Genomic DNA, 27,582 nt, shown 5'->3' on the forward strand with positions numbered 1-27,582 from the left:
TCTCCTTATAACAACCCCTATAACACCTTGTGTTCTCAGGTAGATTCCTGTGTTTGGTTGGGATTTTTGGTCTCACACCTAACATACATACCACACCAGAGTTCTCATGGAACAGGAATTAGGGAGCTTTTTATTGAACTTGGAACTAGGATAAATCCAACTTCCTACATGCAGAAGTGAAGAGAAACCCCAGTTAAGTCAGAACTGCTATTACAAAGATGATCTGAAAGCTTTTAGTTTGCCAAAATATCCACGTCACCACAGCAAAATATCAAACAATGATTAACAAACTTTTTCTCTGACTGGATTTTTATTTGAAAACACAACCTCTGGCATTCTCTGCAGTCTTTATTTTTTTGATGGTGTAGATTTATAGCAATATATTCTTTAATTTGATGAACCGACCTGGCACTAGTGGTGAAGATGACTAGCTGTAGCTAGCCAGCTAACATTAGCAGCTACATGACCTATTGTCATTTACTGTCATTAGCAAATCACATGATGTCAGTGGACAGATCAATGTTTTTTTTTTTTTTTTTTTAATTTTCTTGCAGGCATCCATATTTGTTTTAATAGAACGCATTCAGCACAATGGAAGGCAGTCAGAAGTCGGAACATCAGATAGTCAACGGAAAGCTCCAACAGACTCACATTTTCAGGCATCTCAGGGGTTCTTGAGTGCTCAGTTACTTTGTGCTAAACAAAGAAACACTACAGAGTTCAAATAAAGCATTTGACACATGCTTGGTGTAAACACACCTTAAAAATTTCTACTGAAATCAAAGGCTCAGGGGATAGAGTGGTCATCTGGCAATCGGAGGGTTCCTGTTTCAATCCCTGGCTCCTCCAGAGAGCATGTTGAAGTGTCTTTGAGCAAGACATGGAACCCCTAACTGCCTCTGATGGGCAGCTTGGCACTGTGCATGAGAGTCTCTGCCATCAGCGTGTGAGTGTGTGTGTGAACAGGTGAATGTGAGGCAGAACACTGCAAAGCACTTTGAGTGGTTGGTACACTAGAAAAGCGCAATAGAAATGCAGTCCATTCACAATTTACCAAACAGCTGTGTGTGGGTCAGTAGCTGCGTAAGGCAGGGTGAGACACATTTCATTGCAGATTTTACAGACTCAAACCACTAAAAAGAGGAATCTCCATTTAATCAAAGATGAATTGTGGGTGGATATGTGATTTTAAAGATCTGTCCGTATAAATCACCGCCATACTTCCTCTCTGCAGCACATAAACTAAGCATTTCAACTTTTTTAAGCATTTCAAATTTTACACCAAGCAAGTAGGTTTCACACAGGGTTGATTTATCCAAGACTATCCAGTAACACAAAGGGGCTGGCATGGTTCACATTAGTATATTTCATCTCCAGGTTATGACTGATATGCGAGTTAAACCATCCTCAGTGGTAGTGGGACAGTGTAAACAGGTATAGGTCTGAGACTTTCCATTTTCTATGTGTTTTCAAATGCTCAGCTAAAGTTAATTATAACTTCAAATGTACCTGCTATGAAAGAATGTTTCAGGATATTTTCCACTCCTCTGTGATTTTGTTGATGAAAGGTGGGTAGTGGAGAACAAAAGAAAATGGAAATGAAAACAGGGCAGGAGAATTATTTCAAGTCCCCAAGGTAATGAGGCAACCAATTAAATCCTTTGTTGTCAGACTGTATTAGCATTAGGTTTCTTTTTCTTTTTTAATTAAGCGACTGATATCAATAGCTGCTATTGTCTTATAATACACGCTTATTGAATTAGAGGTATTATTCAATTACAGACTTTGGGCAGACAGACTTTAACTTAAAATCTGGACACCTCACAGCTGAACACTTTGCATGTTGGAGGGCTTAAAAATTTCGTCACCATGTTGATCAGTTGGTCAGTCAGCAGTTAGGTCCAGAGCGGAATATCTCAAAATCTATTTGGTGAATCATGCATGAAATTTGGTGACAACATTCATGTTGGTTAGAGGATGAACCCTGGCTCTTTGATGAGCTCATGACCCTCCCTCTTGTGGCACCAGCAGGCCCAGCAGGGCATCTGCATTGGAAATGACATGCTTTTTGAAAGTGTACCTGATTTTCTTCTATTTTTTAAAAATCAAACATTCAAGCCACAAATTTGCCTTCAACTTCTTTGCCACATCAATCAATAAATCAGCAAAATCAGTTTCCTACTTGGTAGTTTGCCAGATTAACTACCATAGCTTCTTCAGTTTTTATGATGCCTATGTTTGCTTATTATTTCTCCTCTGCCTTCGATTTTCCAACCAAATAACATGACTACAGTGCTGTTTGGCACTGGCTCTGACATCTGAGGTCCCAGATGTCTGAGCCTCCCAGCACATGAACCCGCCAGAGGATGTTAGGCTTTCAAAACAGTTCAGACAGCAAACTGACTAACACACAACAATAAAATGACTTTGAAAAAAAGACATTATTTTTGGATTGAAGATGCCCATAGCTAATATTAAATGCCTTACTATTTCAGAAGAAGCTGATTGCTCGTTTTTGAGTTTTGGCAGCCAGTGAATTCTCCTGTTAATGCTTTGTTTCTTTGAACTTAAATCATAATTTTGCTCAGCTCTGCATTCACCGCTGGATGTTTGTCCTCCATTTACTGGCAGACAAGCATCCAGCTTTTAATGGTTAATGTTCCCCACAGTTGATGAGCATGCACCGGCACTGTTAGTGAGGTTAGAATGTTGAATGGGGTTCTAATGAAAACATTAATTGTGATTTTTCTTTCATCTTTTTCCCTTTGCTCAGAGTGAAAGCATCAGTGATACTTGAGGTGCTGTTCATAATGCATTGTATGCCATCACAAGCATCACACTGAAAAACATAGTGAGCGTCTTGAATATATGATGATGATTAAATCAGGGTCATGGGCGGCAGTTCCTACATCAGAAAAAAAAAAAAAAAAAAAACAATACACCAGCAGAAAGCTCCAAAACATTGGTAACCCTTTCCATTGTCAGATGAAAGTATTGACACCAAAATGGATAGTTCACGTTTTCTGGAAAATCAGATTTTTATTTCACTTTCCCCCCAGCTGTTCTGTAGGACAGTAGTGGTGCTCTCTTCCTCATTGTTACTGAGTGCTGGATACTGGCTGGATGCTCCAAATACTAACTGTTAGTTGAAATGGACTCACCCTTGGATAATATTATAACAAACTATTGTTTGTCTATGTTATCAGTCCTAAAAAAGTCTGGCAGGGTTAAATATGTCATTGAAATTAAACCTTTCAGCAACTACCAGTTCCCATTTTGTCACTTTTAGGGTTATGCTACTCACTACTCACTTTTTTATGGGACTATCATCTGAAGTAATTTAGAACAATATTATAGCAATATTTTTAGAGTGAAATCATGTTACTCAGATTTGGAGCATTTGTAAGACCTTCAGATTTGTCAGTGTCACATTTTCATCAGCTTTCATTCAACCAGTCTTGTTGTAAAGACAAAGAATAAAACTTTAGCATCTCTGAGTGTGTGTGTGTGTGTGTGTGTGTGTGTGCATGTGTGTGCGTGCACATCAGCCTCACTACATGCCTTTCTTGCTCCATCTCTGGCTTCTGTCTCTTCACTCACTTTGAATGAATGCACAATACAATGAGAATATTTTTACAAACACTCGATAGAAGTACCTGGAAATTTAATATTTTGATACATAATGGAGTAGCAGGCATAAATCCACCCACACTCATGCACAATACCAAATACTCGAAGTATGAACAAAACTACACACACTGCAGAACAAGGAGTGACTGCTGTTTTGTGTTGCTTTGCTTTAAGTGTTGTGCGAAGCTTACGGGGGTGGTGCGACCGCCGCAGAGCCTTGCCGCGCGCCTCCCAAAAATTGTAACTACACGGACCCTACGCAGCCCCACAAGAGCTGTGATTGGTCCGCCGAAGTACATCATTTCCGGCATTTTGTTGCAACCGGCATCACATCCTGTTGTTGTGCCGGCCGGCAGCGCCATTTTTAAAACAACTGTTGTGTCTCGACTCGTCGGTTGTGTTTGAAAACTTTGGAGAGTGCTGGATCTCGCGGAAGAACGCCTGGCCGAGGAGGTGCGCAAGTACCCGCACCTATACGACCCGCACCTATACGACAGGGTCTACGTTGGTGGGCGGAGAATTGCTCAGTGTGTTTTGCAGAGGTATGTTGGACACACACGCGCTGCGTAGGAAATGCGTGCTTCGCACAACCCCCGTACGCTCTTCCTACGCGGAAGCATAATTCAGCCTTTGCTTTAAGTTACACATCATCTCAACATGCTTTCTCAGGTCTGAATGTGAATTCTGTCTGTCGGTCTGTGGTGAGACCAAAAAACGTTTCAAAAAATCAGAATAATTTTTAAACTCAGATACTTCAAACATGGACTTCAAGTATGGCTGTGGGTGCTCTGGTGATTGGGCTCCTCACAGGAAGCAGAGCTTTATTCTTTAACTGTTGCCATCACGACTGCTGCAGCACACCTACGTGGCCACCCGGAGGAGCTGGTAGAAGCTAATGCCGCACAAGTAACGACACCATTCACTGAAAATATTGTGGAGTCAAAAGTAGGATAAACTGTCAAGTAAAGTATAAATACTTTGAAAATGTACTGAAGTGCAGTACTTAAGTAAATTTACTTTGTTACTGTCCACCACAGCACACACATTAACGAGTAATAGAGGAAGTCAGAGGACAGGGAGACAATTAGATTTTCATATTGACAGAGAGATATGGAGAAAATGAGAGAACAAGAAACAAATTGGGAAAGAAGGAGGATGAGATTGATATGGTGAGATGAAACGAGGCAGATTAATTAAGGCTAAAAAATGTAAAAATAAAGGGAGATACAGAGAAAAGAGAATCAGATGACAGGGAGAGAGTTCGGAAGTTCAAGTTCATTTATTTATATAGCCCTTCATCACAAGCATGTCTCATCGGACTTTGCAAAGAATGAGTGCCTTGATCCAACTAATCCACAATCAGCTATAGACAGAACGATGAAGCACAAACACAAGGAAAACTCATACAAAAGCAAGTCCTAGCAGGACACAATGTATTACGCCTGCCAGGCTACCTTGCTCCACCAGCCTGAGACTTGTTCCAAACAGAAGGTGATGTGAGAGGCAGCATGAAGCAGGTGGACCAAGCCTCTAAAGCTATTGGCTGGAAACGTCTGTGTTGTTAACAGTGAGGAAAGTAGAGATGGACAAAGAGAGGCTAATTTTGGAAGTGGAGAAGTGTCCGCCTTTATGTTGTCTCCAGCACAATTTACAAGAACCTGGGGAAAAAAAATAGGCATGGGCGGAAATTTCAAATAAATAGGAGGACTGAGCAGGTTCAGATGGGAGAATACACCACTTTGTTTACTAATGTTAAGGATGAGGCTGAGGAGAGATAAAACAGCTCAGGTTCAAGTCAAGACTAATAACTCATAGAACTAACATAGCACTTTGACATGCCTGTGATAAATCTAATGCATTAATGTCAAATGTACACAAAAACATAAACAATGGAGCAAAATGTTCTTATATTTTGTTTATGATGTGGTAAAAGAAATATTTTTTAGATTCTGTCAGTATTCAGGACTCTTCCCAAGGTTTATCACATACTCCGATGTGGTACTCTGATCTGATGTGGGTTAGGTGTGAGACCCTCAGTTCAAACAAGGAAACACTCCCAAGATCTGAGATAACTGTTAGATAAATGTTGGAAGTAGCCTTTGGTGAGCCATGTGAAAAAGGGATCCCTCACAGACACAGCTGCTTGTGCAGTGTGTGTCAGGTCAAGTCAAGGTTCAAAGTTCAAGTTCAAGTTTATTTAGAGCCCCTAATCACTGTTACAGTCTCAAAAGGCTTTACAAGCCACCAGTTTATCAAAAACAAACCCTCACCCCCTGACCTGAAAAGAAAATAAATTCCCCAAAGTCCAAATGCACATTAGCACGGACAATGCATGCAATGGCAATGACAGATGAAGCAGATGAGACAAAAAAAAAAAAAATGCAGCAAGCTAGAAAAACATCTAGTGCCGGCAAGAAAAACATCAGACGGGACCCAGGCCAGCACTAACAAGCAGAGAGCAGCAGCTTCAACCAGCTGCCAGGTAGAAGCTGTGCTCCAGAGCATGACCTACACACTGCCCATAAAACCTGAAAAAGCCACTCGATTTTCTTCAGATGATGAGCAAATTCACAATGAAATGAAATAATATTAAATTAATAAATAAGATAAATAATACTTTAACAAAAAACAGTAATACAATACAAGAAAATTACCAGAAATTTAGCAAAAAAAAAAAGAAAGAAAAAGAAAAAAGAAAGAAAAAATAATAAAATATATATTTAAATGTTAGATCACTGTGGCTGGATCAGAGTCAGATTTCTTGTGTTCACCAATTCACTTGATTTCAAAAACTCCTTAAAACCTTTGAAAATAAAAGCCCACCAGTGTAGGGGGGGTTGCTTTTAAACCATATTCCACTACAGATTCCTTAATGCATGCTCTAAAATGTAATTTGTAATGTATTCCATTAGATTACTCAAGTTGCGCAACACAGTCTAAATACTTACATTTAGAATACTTCAAAATTTCCCCATTTGTCTGAGTCACTTTGAAGGTAATTAACACTTTTACAGTCTTCAGAGAAAAAGTTATGCAAGTATACAAAAGACAAATGTGGTATGTTTTTGTTCTGCAACTCATATTGTTTAAAGAAAAAATGTGCAATTTTCTTGCACATGTGTAAGAAAATTGTAGTAGTGTAAAAGTGTAAAAGTGTAGTTTTTAAACAACAACACCATTAACGATACCACTACTACTACTACTAGTGCTACTACTACTACTACTACTACTACTAATAATAATAATAATAATATTAATAATGATAATAATAATAATAATAATAATAAATATGTGCCTGAATTTTAGTGCAAATAAAACAAAACAAATAAAGTAATCCCTTCAAGTAATCTCTTTTTGCAAGACAGTAACTGCGTTCAGAATACCATCAATTTAAAATGTGACAGTAATGGAATTACTCATTATGGTAGGGTAAATTATGGTAATGAATGGCAGTTGCTCAGATTTATATTTTAAATACATAACACTGTTGCTTTTATTCGGTTACTCCCCAATCCTGAAGCCCACCTATGGCCTGCTGGGTTTCAGAGGGTTAAAACAGACACATTCAGCCCTGCACATATTCATGCACCCAGAAAACAGAGACGGTGCCTAGACATGCAGCAGTCGGCAGGCAGCTCTGCACGGCTTCCCCAACAGCAGGTTTCTATGTTAATTCTGTCTAAGCTAAGCTATGAGAAGAGACTGTGTTCGACTGATTGTGTCCTAAGGTAGATGATGTATGACAGTAAGAATAAGTAGGTTTTCAGTTTTGGAAAGACTAAGAGAGAGAGGGAGTCATTGTGCAAGTCACCTCTTTGTACATGCACATATGTACAATATCTCTATGAGTTAGAATGGGAATGACACAGAGAGAGAGACGAGGGGGGTGTTTCTGAATGGGTGAAATTTGGGGTTTGCTTACACTGCGATAAGATTAAGTGTTTTGTGTGTGTGTCTGTGCGTTCGTGTGTGTATTGCTGTATAACATCAGCCATTCCTCTTCCATTTTGATAAGAATGACAAATAAGTGTGTTTTTCTGCCTGTGTGTGTATTAGTACAACTGCTGACGTTAGCAAGCTTTAGCTGAGCATGTTTGTCTATACAAATTGGATAGTGTGTGCGTGCGTGTGTGTGCGCGTGCATGCATGTGTGTGTGAGTGTGTGTGTCTGGCATACAAAAGAGAGAAACAAGTACATTTGTAGGGCTTGCTGACTGGATAAGAGGGTGTGAGTGTACTATGTTTGCAGATTTTCAGGCCTTGAGTACACTCTTATGGGATTTGTCATCTTCAACCCTCCCATCTGTCTAATTGAATCATCCAACTCTTATTTGTGTTACTTTTCAACACAATGTGTGCTGAGAGCAATGCAAATCAACGCATCATTTTATTTAGTTATTATCATTATTATCAGTATTGTTATTATTGTGTAATCAACATACGCTATACTGAAAATGAAGGCAAATGTGTTGGCTACGGTCACGTGGGTGTAAATTAAAAGGTGGGTAAACGTGGATAAACTTCTGCACAGTTAATACATCCAGATTAGAGATGAAAAATAGAAATAGTGCACAGTAGTTCCCACTCATATTTAAGCCAAATCTCCTGCAGAGGTCAGCAATCATTTGAGCGTATCGAGGAGAACAGTTAGTGATATATATGAGTGTGTGATGTAATATGAATGTATGTGCTAAAGAAGGGGTTTGGAATCTTTTATCCATGATGATCTTTTCATCTGATGCATATTTTCCCTTAAGAGCCATAACCCCCCGTCCCCACACCTTATCAACATGTAATCACGGTAAGCAATGACACTTGAAAGGTGGGAGATGGTCCAGATAGGACAGAGAGGGGAACATGTTGCCATCCTCCTCTGCAAGACCTACTACCAGTTTCTAGCCATGAGGTTAAAACAAATGAGAGAAAACAGATGAGTATGAGTGTACGTTTGGTCGGATGTTGTTCCATTCATCATTTTACATCACAAGTCTGCATTCACATATGATGAGCAGATTGTCAGCAAAAGCAAATATTTGAAGTTGATGCTGGTGACAAAATGTACAACGCATGGAGAGCTATTCAGCACAGCCTCTTTTTTTTTTTTTTTTGGAAGTTTTTCCAAAAAAAAAGTTTATCTGCTTACATTTGACTTTTTATAGAGCAGTGCATTTAGTTTTTATACTATAAGTATTGGTTATAAGCTTTTTCAGCCAACAAAGAACTAGTTCCTTTCTGATTAGTGAACCAAATGTTGAACTGTTCTAAGTATTTGGACTAAATCTAAATTGGTTCACAACCCGAAAAGTTGGTTCCCAGCTGGAACCAAAAAATAGTAGGACCTGGAATGGGAATCGTGGTGATAACAAGAATGAATTACTCTACCAGGAAAGATGGAGGCAGGGCCGGACTGTACATCGGGAGAACCGGGAGAATTCCTGAAGCGCCGGTCTGTCACTGGCCTGGTGGCCTGCCTGTCTTTTTTTTTTTTTTTTTTTTTTTTTTTTTTTTTTGAGACAGGTCACCGGCCAGGCCAATCAGCTGTCAGGTCCAGCTGCCTCGCCAGTCTGACCTTTTTTTTAAGTCAGAGAGACAGGCCAGGCCAATCAGAGGCCAGCAGCCTGTGAAGAGCTCAAGACGTGATTGGTTTGTTTTGATTAACACCCGCCCCAACAGTCCGAGTGCACTGTAAACACACGCAGCATGTTGAGGAGGGGGTGTTGCGACTGGTTGCGTGATTGAATTGAAGTTAAGAAATTAATTCCCCAAATCCGGGGGAAAAAGAGGAAAGGTGGTGCGGAAAGGGAGAAAGGAAAAAAAAGGCACTCCAGGAAGACGCGGTCCTGCAGTGCACCCGACTCGCCCTGCATTACACACAACCCCCTGGACCCGCACCCGGCTCGCCCTGCATCAAGGGCGGACTGGCGTACGGGGAAACCGGGGATTTCCCCGGTGGGGCCGGTGGGCCAGGCCATGAAACAAAGAAGAAGCAAAAGAAAAAGAAAAAGAAAGGGGAAAAAGTCTAGCGCAACGGCCAACAGCGTCAGGCGGCTGTTGTTTCGATAGGATATAACTGTGACCCGACTCGCTGTTGGGTTGGGTTTGTTAGAATTCAGGCCCAAATTATTAACAAGTTAAGAAAAATTGAAGAAATACAGACTCCAAAAGAAGGACCTTGTGAAAAGTGGTTCTGCACAGGGTAATATGGTGGAGTATTTTGAATTCTTTGAGGGCATGCTGGGCTACAGACCAGCAAACCAGCAGACTGGAGCTGAATTCAGCCACAGCAATGCTGGAGTCAGCGGCCAGCAACCATGATGCAATGGCTCCACACCAAACTGGTGCAAACATGGGCTGGTTCACTAGTTAGCATCTTGATTCCAAGAACGAGGTCAAGAACCACAGCTGTTTTGGTCAAAAAGAGGTAGTAGAGAACTTTATCTCCTGGCCTCTCAGGTAGTGGATCATGGACCGAGACTTCAGATGGGCCTGGACATCACTGCTCTAGTGTCGACAAAAATCCCTGTCAAACATAAATAGTCAGTTGCCTTTGGAGAATATAATAAATTCCATCCAGGAATATCCTCATCATCCCCAAAGACAATGTAAATTGCTCCTTTGCATTATTTCTGTGGATTCCTCTGTTTTGTTTTGTCTGATCACAGTACACAGTGTGTCCCAGCTACTGATAAGTAAGACTTTTTTACACAAACATTAACAATAATACTTTCTCCCAGGTAACATGGTCAAGCCCAAGCCCAGTGGCTTTGGATGACATTTTTATTCAGTTATGAGAAATTGGGAGCTTGAGATGTCGTTTGGCTAAGGAGAGATTGGATACAGTGCAAACGACTTCTCATGTCATAGATCGGGCATGCTGCAACACATGTTTGCGCTTACAGTGCTTATGCTCAAATGCTTACATAAAACTATATTCTGTCTCCATCGCTATTTGGTCTGCCTTGTTCCCCTGCACTTGTTCTCTCTCTCTCTTTGTCTTCCTCTTCTCTCTTCTTCTCTCTTGCTATCTTGCCTACAGGCAGGTATTAATTGAAGAGCCCTTGTTATAATAGGTCCTAACTGCTAATCACACAGCCTCGTTAGAGAGCATTCTAATTGTAATTAAAGATGCTTGTTAGCTGAGGTTCTGTCATTAATTAGACGTTGTGACCTTGGTAATTACTCTGGACTTATTAGCCAATCAGGCTCCAGCGCAGAAATCATGAATCTCCGATCTTTACAGGAATAATGAAGAACTCTGGTGTTTCACGGTAAAAGCCAGGTAGTTTCCGTCATTTTATGGTGCGCTGTAAAGCTCCAGTGGTTTGGCTCGGTTTCACAACACATGCAGGATGCGGGGGACAGTAAAACACAAAATAAATGTCACGATATTAGATATGAGGTTTCTGTTTCTGCAATATAATGACACTATATACGTCAAGAGCCTCAAACTATTCTGTCAGTCATCTTTTATTTTGCACATTTCTTCATATTGACAGATATGAAGAAACATGCATGCTTTTCTAGACACACACTTGACCTTATTACCACCACTTGTTTCGATTCGGTCCTTATGCGAGTTTGTAACGTCCCCTAAACTGTTGCATTTTAATGTGCGCCCACCCCCCCGTCTTGAATGATTCTCATTAAAATGCAACACCAACCCTCCTGCTTCCAGTCAGAAGAGCAGGCTGACTCTCCACCCTCTGTTCAAGAAGTACCTTACATCACCCTCTTCCCTCTGAATGTTTTTCTGTCTCTGCTCATGGAAGAAAAATCCCTCTAACTGTTACTGTCTCTTTTTTTTTTAGCACTTTCTTTTCAAGCGATCCCTCTGTAGTCACATGAGTATTGTAAGGATAGTAAGCCTTGGACCTCTGTACTTGTATGTTAAATAGGAATTGAGGCTTATTCCACTGCTGCGCTCAGTAGCTATATTTACATACATAGAGTGACCTCGCTGTTGGCTAAATTCCAGTTAATGTCTTATTCAGGTTAATCTGTTCACATCACCCTTTGAAACTCTGCAATTGAGCCTCCCTGTTACTAGAAATAAAACAGCTTGAGCAATAGTAGATTTAATAGAAGGGAAAATATTTATACTTATAGTAATCTGTATGATCTTGACAAATGTTAGGCAGTTATACTGTACTTTTCACTGTAATGAATCATAGACGTCAAGAACACCAGGCTTGAGCGGCTCCTGAATATGCACTCAACCTTAGAAATTTAACAATGATGACAGCGGCAAACGCCTGACAATTATGGGGGAAAGTCGGGAGTCAGAATTGGTGGGAAAGAGAGTGGTTATGCACTCGTTTACAGATGCAGAATGGGAAGAAAAAAATGCTTTTTAATGGGCATCATTTGTCAAGTTGTGTGACATTATGGAGTGTACAATTAAGCTGCCTCACCCCACTGTTTCACCTAAAAGTGTGCGCCAATTGCCGTGAGCATCACATATAGCTAAGTCCAATCTCCCCCTTCTTTCATCCAATGAAAGAGATGCCAAAAACCTTTTTATCTATTATCTTTTTTTATCTGTCGCTCTTTGTATGGTTTCATTGTTTGTCCTCAGTTCTTTATGCAGCACTTTGTTTTTTGAAAGGCGCTATCTAAATAAATTTATGATGAATTTATCAAAAATTTGTTTCGATATTCTTTTAGTTCTAGTTACCGTGTCCTTTTTGTTAAGAGTATATCCTCTTTTTTTGAAAGGCGCTATCTAAATAAATTCATGATGAATTTATCAAAAATTTGTTTCGATATTCTTTTAGTTGTAGTTAGCGTATCCTTTTTGTTAAGAGTATATCCTCTTAACCCTGCATTGCACTTTTGCCATTTTATTTGGACTTTGTTCTTTGGTATATATTATGTTTTTTATTATTTTGTTGATACACTGATAGATGTGAGAGCTTTAGTTTATACTCTTTGCACATTTTGGCACTGGCTGTGTTTTTATATGAAGCCACAACCACTGTCACACCTCCTCTTTGGCCAATTCAGTGTGAAAAATAAAGCAATCCTTCCTTGCTCCATGACCAGCCTTTCCACAAACATATGACACTAACCGCAAACAAACTCACATGGAATGGGGTGAAAGTATAACCCCTGTCTGACTCCCCTGGTGACAGTGGGGCAGGCTGTGGGCGGGTTTGCGTCAGGGCTCGAGCTGACCTGTTACCTCTCATTATCACATGTGGCCACCAGCATACAAAAGCTCTCTACTGTCGTGATTAGTTGCTCATGTAAACACAGCCAATGATTCATACTGTTACAACACACTAACAATTCTCTCTCCCTCTCTTTCCCTTCCTTCCCCAGGCACTTCCTCTTTAAGACAGGTACAGGCACCACTCCTCTCTTTTCCACGGCAACCCCTGGCTACACCATGGCAACGGGCTCAGTGTACTCCCCGCCCACCAGGCCGTTGCCTAGGAACACCCTATCACGCTCCGCCTTCAAGTTCAAGAAGTCCTCCAAGTACTGCTCGTGGAGGTAAAGATGTCTCGTTCTTTTTTTTAATTAATTATTTATTTGTTGACTATTGCAATACATGTATCATGTTGCATCTGTCCTCAAACTGTATTTCTTCAGATTTAACTCAAGTCAGTTGAATTTTCACTTCAGATCAAATCTCAGGATATAAACATCTGTTGATAAAGAACTATTTTATCATTTGAGATTGGGATTATTATAAACAAGATCATAAGTAATAGTAAGTGAAATAATAATGCAGTTCTCAATATGTATAGATGTATCTATCTATCAGACTATCTGTATATCTATCAATCTATCTGTATATGTATGTATGTATGTATCAATCTATCTATCTATACAGTGCTGTGAAAAAGTATTTGCCCCCTTCCTGATTTCTTATTTTTTGCATATTTGTCACACTTAAATGTTTCAGATCATCAAACAAATTTTGATATTAGACAAAGATAACCCGAGTAAATATAAAATACAGTTTTTAAATGATGATTTCATTTATTAAGGGAAAAAGGCTATCAAAACCTACCTGGCCCTATGTGAAAAAGTAATTGCGTCTACCTGGAGTGCCTTTTTTTTCCCTTTGTCTAATATTAAAATTTGTTTGATGATCTGAAACATTTAAATGTGACAAATATGCAAAAAAAAAACTTTTTCACAGCACTGTACATATGTATATATATATGTATACACATATATATATACACACACACACACACACACTCACATATGTATGTATACACTGTACACACTTCAATCCTTCAATCCTTGTAACTTTGAAGAAAACGGCTCTGTATCGAGCTTCTGCAGGATTAACTAACCTCACACACACACACGCACACACACACACACATTCTCCTTTACTTCCTCAACATTTTCTCTTCTTTCAACTTGAAGCAGCAGAGCACTTTCAGCTGGTTTTCCTAAACTCACACATTACTTGTTGGAAAAGCCGCCTTCCGCCTTATTGAAGGATGTCCAAATCATATAGGAAACCAAAAGCTAAACCAGTAAATCCAACATCTTGGAAAACAGCATTCAGAGTTTCAGTGTGTCAGACGCTTTTCCACACTGAGAAGACAAGAAGAAGAAAGAAGCCCTCTAATATCCCCCCTCCTTTTTTAGAAAATAAGAGGAGGGAAAAGTAACACTGCTATCGTTTCGTTGCAGGTGTACGGCCCTTAGTGCAGTTGGACTGTCCGTACTTCTGTCTGTGTTGCTCTGTTACTGCATAGGTAAGAACACACACACACACACACACACACACACACACAAAAGTTGGACTGCCTATGTTTAACACTCTTGCACAGAAAATCTCTCTCTCCTTCCTTCCATCTCTCTGATTTTAACACTGTAAACAGTAAATATGCCTGCTAGTATTAATTTACTAAAACTATGGTGAAAAGTATTAATCATTTATCATATACTTTTCCCAGGCCATAACTGAAACAAAAATTAAACAAAACTGAACCTTTGTTGAGAAAAATTAGGAGGAAATATCGTGACGTTTTTGTGAACAAATAAAAATGAGAGGAAAATGTCAGAAATAGATGAGTTAAGGTCAGGAAAATGTTTGTCATAATGGGTAAAGATGGGAAAGGGTTAGGGCCAAGGTTACGAAATCTTAGTTAATGTTTGCAAATATTACTGAATATTGGTATCTAGCTAAAAACAGGACTGCTACTTTTTTGTCTACTGCTGCTGCTTGGATCTGTACGCGGGTCGCCTGAGTGAAGGACATGTTGATTGACCTATCCACCAGCACCCCACCAACCCTCCCTCATGAACTTCTAACACTGTACCACAGTGCTGTTATTTACAGGACCACTAGAGGGCACTTAGCTTTAAACGTAACAAGCTTCTGTAAAATAACCCATGAGGTCATTTTTTGGCAGAGGACAGTCTCAAAACAATTTTTATGTAATCAGCATTGGCTGTCAGTGTTAACACTTAAGCCAGCAACCATGCTATTATCATGCGAATCTACGTGCATCAGCATAACCAGCACTGATTAATTCAGCATCACTTTTGAACTCTGAAATGTTATTGATTCAACATTTCTGTATGATCTTATGTCAATCAATTATTCAGTTAGCAAATTAACACTTAAACAATATAAGGCAGGCAAGTGTTTTGATTGAGTTTGTGTCCGCAGTCAGCACTGTTACAGCTGAGGTTGTGCTTGATGGTGTGGTGTACCTTTAGAGATGGGCACAAATACTTCAAAAAGTGTCTTGTTACTAATACTTGCTCATCAAACTATCAAAATAAAATGCTAAATAGTGGTCTGAGAAAATGTATTTTATTAAAATACAAGTCATTTGTATTTTGAAAATACTAAAACACATTCTATCCAAACTAATATCACATTTTAGGCATTTCGTGACCCGCTGCAGACATGTCTCACTGTCTGTGAGAAGACACCCTGCTTGTCCCGCCCTGCTCTCTCTCACTCTATCACTGACAATCCATCACTTCTCCTGTCTAAAACTAACCATCCAAACCAACGAATGCTATGGGTGGGCGGGTACTAGCTGAGGCTGAATGTGGGTGGGATGATGCTGCGTTTAAGGCACCTCGGAAATACAGAACAAACCACGTCCCATATTGATTTGAAACGGGACGCAATATTTAAGTGTAAAAAAAAACGGGACAATTCCATATCTTATGGGATGGGTGACAGTCCTACCCAGGGTTCACATATGAAGGCTGGCAGACTGCATGCAGCCCGTGGGCCGCCTGTTGTCCATGTCTCACATAGGGAAAGGAGCTGAGTCTTGCTTGCCAGTTGTCACAGAATGCTGCTGTACATAAAACAGGGTTATTTTGATACGCTTGAAATGAAAAATCAATGTTTGATCATTGCTGGTTGCAATAACATTGAAGACCAATGGCAGATCAGCATGCACAGCTCGTGTTGGATCAATGCCATACTTCAGCATTGTCTCAAAGTTAGCTTGGTATCGGGTTTTCTTCTAGGTTTTGCTATCTGCATGCTATCTTTACATGTACCGAAAGCACTGAGAATGCCTCATGATATCCAGCTGGAAGACAAGGACAGGTAGTGACAGCTGATAGGGTTAAACTCTTAAAAGCTGTTTTGATGAGGGTTGACTCATGTCCTCAGCATCCTCTGCTGACTGAGAGCCCATCAGATTTGAGAGGATATGTCCTCTAAACCTAATTTGTCATGCAGCTTTTCGCTGTTGTTCAAACTCGCTTATTGTCTGTGTGTTTGTACGTGTGTGTGTGTGTGTGTGTGTCTGTGTGTGTTTGTATGTGTGTACATGCTAAGGTCGACTGTGATATCTGTGTAAACAAGCATGGCCAGTGATGGCATTATCGCCTGAAGTGTATCCATTTTGCTTGTGTGTGTGTGTGTTTGTGTGTGTGTGTGTGTGTGTGTAGATGTGTGTGTAATTGTTATCGCCTGAAGTGCATCTGCTGTGTTTGTTTGTGTGCATGTGTGTATGTGTGTGTGTGTGTGTGTGTGCGTGTCATGTTATCAGCTGAAGCGTATCCGCTCTCAGTGGTTTGTTGACACAGCATCAGAGTCCTGGATATCACAATGTTGTGGCTAGAGAGGGAGACACAGACGGTGTGTGTGTGTGTGTGCACATGAGCGTGTGTGTGGGTGTGTGTGTGTGTGTGTGTGTGTGAGAGAGAGAGAGAGAGAGAGACAGAGAGACACAGGCAAATAGAATGAAAGAGTGGTCATAGGCAGTGGTTGGAGGTGTGGGCTGTGATTGGAATGTCAGACAGGAGGAGGAACACTCTCCCCTCTCTCTTGTCGAGTTTCCCTCAAGCAAGGCACTTAAACTGCATGGTGGAGAAGTGTGGTGGCCACCACGGGACTACATCACTGGTTTTCAAAGTGGGGTTGGGGAACCCCCAGGGGTCCTTGAAGGGCTTCCAGGGGGCCCTTGGCAAAATGAGGAATAGTTTGAATTTTTGTAATAACAAGAAATCTGACATCAATCCACCATCACTGATCTGACTTTAAATCATTAAATCAATATCATTTTATTAATCAATTAATCTAGATTTTTATTTTATTTATTTATTTTTTTGTTGAAATTTTATGTTTTTTTAAACTAATGTTTTGTTTTGTTTTTTTTTTAATAATTTGGTCAAATATTTTTTTCTCATGTTATTGGCAGAAATCAAGTAAATTGCCTCATGTCTCAGAGGGTTACTTTCACTTTAATTCACCAGAAATTGTTACAAGAAAATGTATGAATAATTATTTCAACATTATACTTGAATCTCACCACTTTGAATCCACTTGTCAGTGTTCATCTGTGACATCTAAACAATTTAATACTTAATACAAACCAAAATATTTTTTCCTATCAGCGTCCATAGAGCAAAATCGCTTCAAATGGGGGATCTGAGGCTCGATGAAAGTCAACTTCTGGATCCACAACGTAAAAACATTTGAAACCCCCCGGACTAGATGACTGTGAAAAGGGGATAGACAGAAAAAAAGGATATGTTATATATATAACAATTGAAATAAAATTACACTGTATTTGTTCGACAACAATTCCTTTGCAAGTTTTACAGTAAAAAGTTGTAAAACTTTATTTTAGCCAATAATGAGTTGGTTCACACTTTGAATGGTATTCAACAGAATGTCAGTTGATATAGAAGTTCAGGTATATTAAGTATATGGGCAGCAGAAAATCAGTAAGCCATAAATTCCATTTCAACAACATGTTTGTATAGTGTTATTATAGATCCCATTTATTACAGAGGTCTGGGCACGTGCTGTGATTGATTGTAAAATGTGTTGGCCTGTTGCCCATTTGCTTGACAGGCTTGACCTCAGCCCTCACCAAGCCATAACCCTAACCTCAACCCTGTGGCCATGTCTTGCTCAGAACTCTAGTGGATTTCATAAAAAGGCAGTGGACATCCAGCAATAATGTCAGCTAGGCCTTGATGTTTATTGAAAGAGGCCAGAGATATCAAGACAAGGAAGTTCCTCACAATGCATGTTGGGTTTCACCCCAAGTCCAGCACCTTGAGGCTGTTCACTAAGCAGAAGGAGGGAGGCTGAGGACTGGTGAGCGTCAAAAGTGGTCGACAGACAGCAGAAGAAGGCAGTAGTAGTAGCAATTCAGAGCGGCAGCAACATCAGGAAGAAATAACACGAGAAGCTGGAAAAATATCAAGGGCTGAGAGAGGAGCTAGAGAAGATGTGAGGAGTGAAGACTGCAGTGGTGCTGCTGGAGCTCTCAGGCTCCCAGACATCGACCTGAGATTTAGATAAAATATATATAGATAAAGATAGATAGATAGATAGACTAGTGTTGCATTAGTCATTATTAACTATCGGCTCCTGATTTTTATTCTGCACACTATAAACTATTAGTTACTTTACCTTTTATATCATTTGCTCAGCATGGTGCTAGGAAGGAATTAATTACACAAGAGTAGTTTTGCTCCTGTACTAAGACTTAATGAATTGTCTTTATTCATAAACACAGAAAAATAGATGTTGTGAATTGTGAATATGCCCCTGCTTGTCTAGTTAGCTTTCTTCTAAATTACTTATCCAGGAACTGACAGGCTTTTAATTTGTGCTGGGGAGAACATTGCTGTACTTGGCATTCAGTTTGCCTTTGTGCATCAAAGGTTGTGTTGAAGTTGTATCATGCGTTTCACATTTGTGCACACCAGCAGACCCACAGTTATATGTTTATTTATTGATTGATTTATTTACTGTATTTCCCCAATTAATCGCCCGGGCATTTAATACGCAAAATCAAGTTGGACCCCGGGCGTTTAAAAGAACCAGGCGGCTATTCGCTGCAGGCCTTTATTTATTTTTGCACAGACCTGCACCAGGCCATTATTGTGATGACAGTTACCGTCCAACATATTTACAGTCTGTCGATTTAAGATTACAGTACACCCTTTTTTTTTTTTCTAACGTTAGCTAGCTCTCTTATTTTCACAGAAAATGGAAGTGCCGCACAGTTATTGTGCGGCTAACTGTTTACTTCTGCAAAAATAAGGTGAATAGCCTTATTTTGGGTTACCTCAATATAATGCAAATAATCGCCCCGGCGGTTATTCGGGTGGGCGTTTAATACGCAAAATGGGTGCAGACCCCAGGCGTTTATAAGAACCAGGCGGCTATTTGCGGCCGGGCGATTAATTGGGGAAATACGGTATTTATTTATTCATTGTTATTTTATTTTATCATTTGTTGTTGTTGTCATAATTACACATACAGTAGCAATAGAGGGTAGTCACAGTTCTCGCAATGATCATTAGTAGTATTGGTTATATTCCTAGTAGTTATAGTAACACTAGTTCTATTTCTAGTAGTTGTATTAGTAGTGCTACAGTGCCGTTCTTTCAGTGGAGGCTTTCCCTTCATGATGAGGCAATAGGGTTGCCTAGGGAAAAACCATTGTGGATACTTGTCCTTTTTTGGAACATTCTGCCATCAAAATAGTCCAATTTGAGTGTGAGAATTGAATATTAGCACAAAACAAACTCAATCCTAAACAGGACCCAGGCCTTCAAAAAAACCCAGGTGAACCCAGCTGCAGTCCTAAAAGCAGCTCCGTGCTTTTTATTTCCCCCTGAATTGCCTTCGCTGGCTTGGTGTTTTGCTCCTTCCGAGAGCAATATCTTTTAAAGAGAGTCTGGGGGGGTGGGGGGGGGGGGGGGGGGGGGGCTGGGCTGGGGGGGTTGTAATATTCTTTTAAAGAGAGAAAAGCAGACAGAGATAGAGTGGAGAAAGAGCTGTAGTTTTTCTAAAGGTCACCGATTCCCACAATGAACAGAAGCAATTATGATCGGAGCTCAGATGGTCCGTGGACTTAGATCTGTGTGTGTGTGTGTGTGTGTGTGTGTGTGTGTGTGTGTGTGTGCATCTCTGTGTCTGTGAGTGTGTCTCGATGCCTGTGTTTTTTTTACATGTGCATGTGTGTGTGTGTGTGTGTGTGTGTGTGTGTGTGTATGTGGATGTATGTGTTTTCACATGACTGGGTGTGTGTTTGTGTGTGTGTTTGCATGCTTGTGTGTGTTTTTTGTGTGTGCATTTTAGGTGTTTTTACATACCGTTTGTGTGTGTCGTATAGATGCATATGTGCTTTTACATGACGTGTGTGTGTGTGTGTTTGTGTGTGTGTGTGTGTGTGTGAGAGAGAGAGAGTGTGTGTGTGTGTGTGTGTGTGTGTGTGTGTGAGTGTGTGTGTGTGTTCGTCCACATGCTTGTATTTTTATTTGGCTGTGTGTGTGTGTGTGTGTGTGTGTGTGTGTGTGTATGCATGTGTGTAATGGGCTCCCTCAAGTAGATCTTTTTCGTCTGAGGCATCTGTTTAGAGCTTCTTGGGATTTTGTGATTGACACATACATATACTCTTGATAGACACACACACACACACACACACACACACACACACACTCAAGCACATACACACACACAGGCATGTAAGTATATACCAAAACACACTAGAAATGCATACTCGAACACACACACACACATGCACACACACACACACACATGCACACAAGGGTATAGAAGCTTACACAGCATGATTGACACATGACTATACCCCAGACACACACACACACACACACACACACACACACACGCATGCATACAATACCTTGGGCCTTGACAAACTGACATAATGACACACCATATCAGACAACATATGATCCATGCCTATTCTTGTGTGTGTGTGTGTGTGTGTGTTTGTGTGTGTGTGTGTGTGTGTGTGTGTTTGTAAATAGGTGTCAATCATACTGTGTACACCTGTGTGCACTCTATTCACTGTCTCCTTTTAGAGTCTTGCTGTAGTAACAGCTGTGCCATATCTGACAAAGCAAATTCAAAATATATATATGTGTGTGTGTGTGTGTGTGTGTGTGTGTGTGTGTGTGTGTGTGTGTGTTTGTGTGTGTGTTTGTGTGTGTGTAAAACTTTATCTGCCGTACTGTATGTGGAGAAGGGAGGAAGAAAGTAAGAAGATGGAAGTTTTCAGGGTTCCCACCCCTGCACTGATGTAAACTTTGATGACTTCCCATGAATAAGTCAGAGCGCTTCCATGACCTAAATATGTTTCCCTTCTCCACTTGTTAATGTTGTTTTCCAGCCTGGGCTACACTCTGACTGAGCTGGAAAAAAAAACAAACATAGAATGCAGTAACTGTGTGGAAGAAGTTTGGAAATACATTCTTCTATTTCTCTGCTGTACAGTGACGCATTTGTGAAATTCTTTGACATTCCCTGGCTTTCCCACAATATGCAGCAAATTCCCGAGCTCTGTCTGGAATCCACCTATTTAAAGTCCATGATATGCAAGGAATCTGTTTTTTCTTAATTTTTGCTATTCACGTGCTCAGAGAAAAGTTATCCAAAATATATTTGTGTTTTGTGATGTCTGTGGTCCCCTCAGTAAACCGATTTCAGTCGAAATTTGTCATTTTGACTCTTATTGGTGAGATTAATTCAGATGTGATCTCCTGTAGAATCCATGCGTATGTTTTTTTTTTTTTTTTTCTTGCGTACTTCTCACAAAGAGATTGTCATAGTCATAGTCATATGTATTAACTCTTCACCACAATTGTGGTATGGAGTACAAACAATACAAAATAAATGATGAACAGTCATAATGAGTCATCACAGGTCGAAGTAAAAAGAAAAAACAAGCCTGCACTCAATCATTTAAAGAGTGGCAAAACCTTATTCAAGAAAGCACCCAGTTTACATATTGTTTGTAAATTATCAGTCTTCAATAAAGCTATACATTTAAACATAGATGGGCGGTTTAAAAAATATGTAGGCAAGTACTTATTTCTGGTCTCGGACAAAGTAAAATTTTTACATTCAAACAAAACATGATATTCATCTCCCAGGTGGCCGTCATTACACAGGTTACAATATTAGAAGTTCGGAGATTACAGATGGCCTGACTATACTTCTTATTTTCACAGAGTAAATATTTTTCAAACTTAAAAACTTCTTTAAATTCACAATATAAATCACATGAGGACATACTCTGTAGTTCATAACGCCATTGTTGCAATGCAGTGTCCATCTTCCTTGGTATATGTGATTCTCTTCATTAGTCCAGGCGCCAGTCAAACTACAGGTCATCTCCATTTCAATCTCCATGATTTTTGACACTAACTAAATATAACTAGGAACTTAAACTTGAGACTTTCCTGACTTTGACTGGGATATTCCTGCTTTTATCACTTCTAGACTATCACTTCCACCTCTCTCCAAATGGTCCAAAATGCACCAGCAGAGCCCAACTAAGAGACCACGTCACTCCAATTTTAGCTGAATTACAGTGGCTGATAATTAATTTTGACATTGATTTTAAGATTGTGCTGATAACTTTCAAAGCATTCCATTGCTTGCCCCCCCTCTTACATTTTTGAGCTTTTATCTTTTAATCAGCAGCCTCACAGCCTTAGGTCAGACAGCAGAGTGTTGTTGGCTGTTCCTCTTTTCAAAGAGGAAATTAAAAGGTGATTTGGCATTCGCAATTAGAGTCCTCTCGACTTTGGAACAGCCTTTCTTCTGTCCGTATCATCTTTTAAATTATTTCTGTTTTTTCTTGTTTTACCTTGTTTAATCTGGCAGTTATACAGCACTATGTAACTTTTTGTTTTGAAAAGCGCTATATAAATGAAAGTGGCAATCAGGGTGAGGACGGATTGCTAGGTCTGTTCCATGTCTTTCAGGAATCAGCCATTTCTTGTACATTGCATTTTAAATCTACAGTTGTCTTTACACAGCGTTCCCTACTAAAAATGCCATAGCTGAACCAGAATTAAGAATAATCATTTTCCACAAGCATATAAGAATAGATTTTTTTGAATATCATGGAGTTTAAAGGGGTGTGCTCCAAGGTGTACTCTAGACATGGACAGTTGGGGAATTTGATGTAGAACAGATCAGGTAATTTCACAAGTGGGTCACTTTGTCCACCTTTTACCTACATGGTCATCTTTATATCTAGATCTGTGGGTCAACTGTATCTCATGTGAGAAAAAAAAAAAAAAAACAGCCAACAATGATTTTGTGTTTCTTTGTCTTGTCAAGTAGCCGGCAAGCCCAGCTTTCTTTACTCAAACGTCCATGCGCACCTTATACACAGGTGATGAAGCAGTTGTGACAGATTGTTACTGTGGCGTTTGCACAGACATTTCTCTGGCTTTACTGTGCACTGAACAAACAGCAGGCCTGCTCTGGCTTTTTGCCTGCCTTTCTCCCAGGTGGTGAGGTGGGTCAGAGTTTTTCTCAGCTTGACACTGTTAATCCTCTCTGTTAAGATGGTTCATGATTTGTGTGCCAGGCTTAAGCCCTGCCAGCGCAGGAGTAGTGATTTGTAATAATTCTGGAAATCATTATTGATTTTGATCCTGTGTGAATCTGCCATGTCTCAGCTCAGATGGACTTTCATCTGAGTGTTAAGCTTACCTTAGCTCCACCTTACCTTAAAGCTACATTAAGCAACATTGCACACATTTCTTAAAGTAAAATGACCCATTGCAATGTCAGAGTCATCACTGCTGCCTTTCTTTCCACCATTAAATTTACAGCCAGCCTGTTATTATTTTGTAGTTTGAGCTTTCTAATTCTGTATTGACCTTAATAAGTGCTTCCTCTGCCCTCCTCTTCACCTCTTCACTGCTTCAGCTTCATTCAGAGCATCTCTGAAAGCACACATTCTGTAGGTAAACATATCCAACTTTCAGATCAGTCACACAAGAGTCTCTCGCTGCAGTTAGTACTATGGTGACAGAAAAAGTCCCATTTTGCCCTGTCCCTGAAAGTCTGCAGCTTCACCACAGTTTCCAAGTGGAGATCACAGTCAAGATAATCTAGGTAATCCGACAAAAGCCTTGTGAGAGTGAAATATATCTCTCACTTCCATCCAAGGATGCATTTTTGCTGTAACTTTTGGTTATATGCAATTTACAGTGCAGGCAGGACTGTCTCTGTGTGTCTTCAAACAGAGTTTGAGCTCTCAACACCCTCTAGTGATCAGAAATTGCTTACTGAAGCTTTGAATGATAGCTGTGGGATACAAACATCACAAAGTTTGTAAAGGAAATATCCAATAAACTGCTCTTTTGCTCAGAGGGTAAAGTAGTATTACATACCACTCCTTCCTGGGCCTCTTATGTTTACAATTCTGCAAAATCTTAATGATGAGATGTCATGTCCTTTGTCAATGAAATGGACAACAACAAGGCAGGCTTGATTTTTTCCAGCTTTTATGTTGACTGATTTTCTGTTTAAAGCCATGCTAAGCAATATTACATGCATTTTTTGCAGTCAAATTACCCCTTCCAATGTCAGTCTTCATTCTGTACATTTTACAGTCAGCAGGTTGGTATTGCCTGGCTTGAGCTTTCTAGATTTCTGTATTGGCCAGGCATTTTCAGATGAAGCTCAAAGACAAAATAATCCAACAGGAGCCTTGTGAGACTAAAATGTATCCCTCAGATTCATCAAAAACACACACCTTTTTTCTTTTTCTTCAGTTTCTCCAAGTGGGTGGGGGGTTGTTTTACAATCGGACTTTGTGTCAACAGCCTCTAGTCGTCAGAAAATTGATTTGTGCAGCTGTAAGAGGCCAATAATTATATTTATAGAACAGGGACAGTCCGCTCATCATTATAATATAAAATCATTGTGCAAAGCTATGCAGATTAGATAAGGCGGAGCTAATGTACAGTGCATTCGGAAAGTATTTAGACCCACTTCACTTTTTTCACTTTTGTCATGTTGCAGCCTGATGCTACAATCATTTAAATTCATTTTTTCTCTCATTAATCTACACTCAGTACCCTATAATGACAAAATGAAAACAAAATATTAGAAATTTTTTGCAAATATATTAAAAATGAAAAACTGAATACTTTCTGAATGCACTGTATACATAGATGGAGGTTTGGCATCAAAGACTTTTTCAACACTCAGAATTGAGAATTCTAATAAATGGCTTCCCATGTTTTGGTGAAGACAGATTCCATAATAAAGTAACACCATGCAAACTGAACCTTTTTCAGCTGTTCTGTTATTAAGTTTGGTCACAGAAATGCATCAATCAGTGCATCCTTAAAATGCTGTGTCAAAATCCAATGTCCCTGTATTGAAAATGACATTTGAAGAGTGAAGACCTGAAGTGAAACAATTTTCTGCATTTCTTTAAACCCTGGCTCTTTTCTTTAGCCTCATCCTAAAACAGTGTCTTTGTTCTGAACACATTTCCTACCTTTAAAGCGCTGAACCGGGCCTTTGTAGTACCTCTCAGTATGTGTCAGATTAACAGGGCTGAACTAGGATCAGTTGGGTCTTTTGAATTGGAAAAGGAAAGGCTGACAGTGGGGGACCAGTGGCTGATCCCAGCTCTGCTTTGAACACAGTAGGAAACTCTGTCCTCCACAAACCACAGTAGTTCTGCTGCTGCTGTACTCCGAAAACTTCCTCACGATGGTTTTCAGTACCGGGCTCTCTCCTGCAGATTTACATACCACTTTTCAAGTATAGGAACTGCTAGCAACATGGCGCCCAGTAATGTGCTCTATATTTTTTTATGTATTTATTTTTATTTTATTTTATTTTATTTTATTTTATTTATTTATTTATTTATTTATTTATTTATTTATTTATTTATTTATTTATTTATTTATTTGTTTGTTTGTTTGTTTGTTTGTTTGTTTGTTTGTTTGTTTGTTTATTTGTTTGTTTGTTTGTTACAATTTTTCTAGTGTAATGTAATGTTATGATTATTTTCTTATAATTTAATTTTAAATATAGTGGAATTTAATTCTTAATTTATGATACTTTTCTAACTTTCAGAGAATGTTTTACAAATTTTCTGGTTATTTGTTATCTGGTAATTTAATCTATCTATCAATCTGTCTGTCATTTATTTATAACTAATTATTTTGGAATTTTCTGGTCATTTCCTGGTTATTTTCCTGTAACTTTATATTAAGTCCTTGATAAGTTTTGAATCATGTCTTGCTAATTTACACATTGCCCTTTTTCCCTTTTTTTTTCCTTTTTTTTTTTTTTTTTTTAAAGAAATCAAGTGAATTTGCTAAAATCTGTAATACCATATTCCGGTGCTTATGTGTTTGTTTGCTCATTTGTTCATTGGGTGGCTAGTTGGTTCCTTCCTTCCAACATTTCTTGTATATCACGTCAGGCAGCATTTTAGCCAGTTTGGTAGCCTTCAGCTGTTAAAAGTACTTGGTTATGGTTAAGGAAACTATTTGGCTACAGTAATGTAACATAATGCATGTAATGTTTCCACCACCCCACCTGCATCCTCGTCCAGACTTCAGACTAAGTGATAACAAACATTCATGTGATACGTAACAAAAAAACGTACTACAATTATAAAATGTGTTCTCCTCAAAATGTAATTGAGAATACAGTTTAGTTGTGCTAGAACATATTTTTTAGAAAACAGGGGTCATTAGTTTATACTCCAGCCCATCACATGAAAAGACAGATTGATTCAGTGTGAAACTCAGCTTACTTCATCAGTATGAAACCTGTTGTCAGGAGTGGCACACACCTCCGCTGAGAAAGTGCGTATGCCTGTGTGAGGGGTAAATAAACGTAACAAGAAACTGTATGTGGTGTTACTGTTATCACCAAGTCTCTGTACTTTTGCCCACACCCTGTAGTAAATCCTCAATTTACATTTTAGTGAATTGTTCCTTTAATTCCCAAATTCCCTTAAAAGGTTCTGTGAGAGAGTTGGTGTTTTATGACTGTTACCATGGCTCTTAATCCTCTTGCTTTATCATACACTCACACACAGGCATGCACGCACAGACTCACAGACTCACACACACATACACACACACACACACACACACACACACACACACACCAGTGTCGATTCGCCAGCTCTCTCCCATGACCCTTTGCTCCTCTCCTCAACAGGAGGGGTTGTGGGTAACGGGCTAGCGCAGCACGGCTCTAATTTAATGAGCCAGAGACTTCTGAATGTGTGTGTGAATTCAGTGTGTGTGTGTGTGTGTGTGTGTGTGTGTTTGTTTGTTTGTGTGTGCGTGCGTGTGTGTGTGTGTGTGTGTGTGTGTGTGTGTTTGTGGGGGTGGGGGGGGGGGCATGACGGGGGTTTCTCTCACTAAGTGTTCCCAAGTTGAATCTCTAATTGGTCCTTGACACGAGTCTCTCTCTCCCTCTCTCATGTCTCTAAAAAACATCCAGAACAGAGGCAGACCTGCTTTAGATTTCTTTGTTGTTCATGTTAATTATCATTTTGAACCAGCACAGTTTACTGCTTTGACTTTCCTAGCATCACAAATGGCACGTGGTGTCATGTGACATAGTCCTCACATGTTTAATATCTCCCTTCTCTCTGCCTACACTAATCCAGAGAATTCTGGAAAAAAAAAAAAACATCTTTGTTTCTCTGTTTTGTCAACACTAAA

At 39.6% G+C, this 27,582-nt stretch overlaps 1 protein-coding gene across 1 annotated transcript in view; it reads left to right on the forward strand.

The window, feature by feature from the left end:
- Window positions 1-27,582, forward strand: part of tenm3 (teneurin transmembrane protein 3) — a 339,790-nt gene that overhangs the window by 164,904 nt on the left and 147,304 nt on the right. The window contains exons 7-8 of the mRNA XM_030056695.1: window positions 12,952-13,125; window positions 14,290-14,354. Coding sequence (XP_029912555.1) covers window positions 12,952-13,125; window positions 14,290-14,354 — 239 coding nt within the window. The remainder of the gene's footprint in view (window positions 1-12,951; window positions 13,126-14,289; window positions 14,355-27,582) is intronic.

The sequence above is a fragment of the Myripristis murdjan genome, chromosome 1 (assembly GCF_902150065.1).
Source record: "Myripristis murdjan chromosome 1, fMyrMur1.1, whole genome shotgun sequence".
NCBI lineage: Eukaryota > Metazoa > Chordata > Actinopteri > Holocentriformes > Holocentridae > Myripristis > Myripristis murdjan.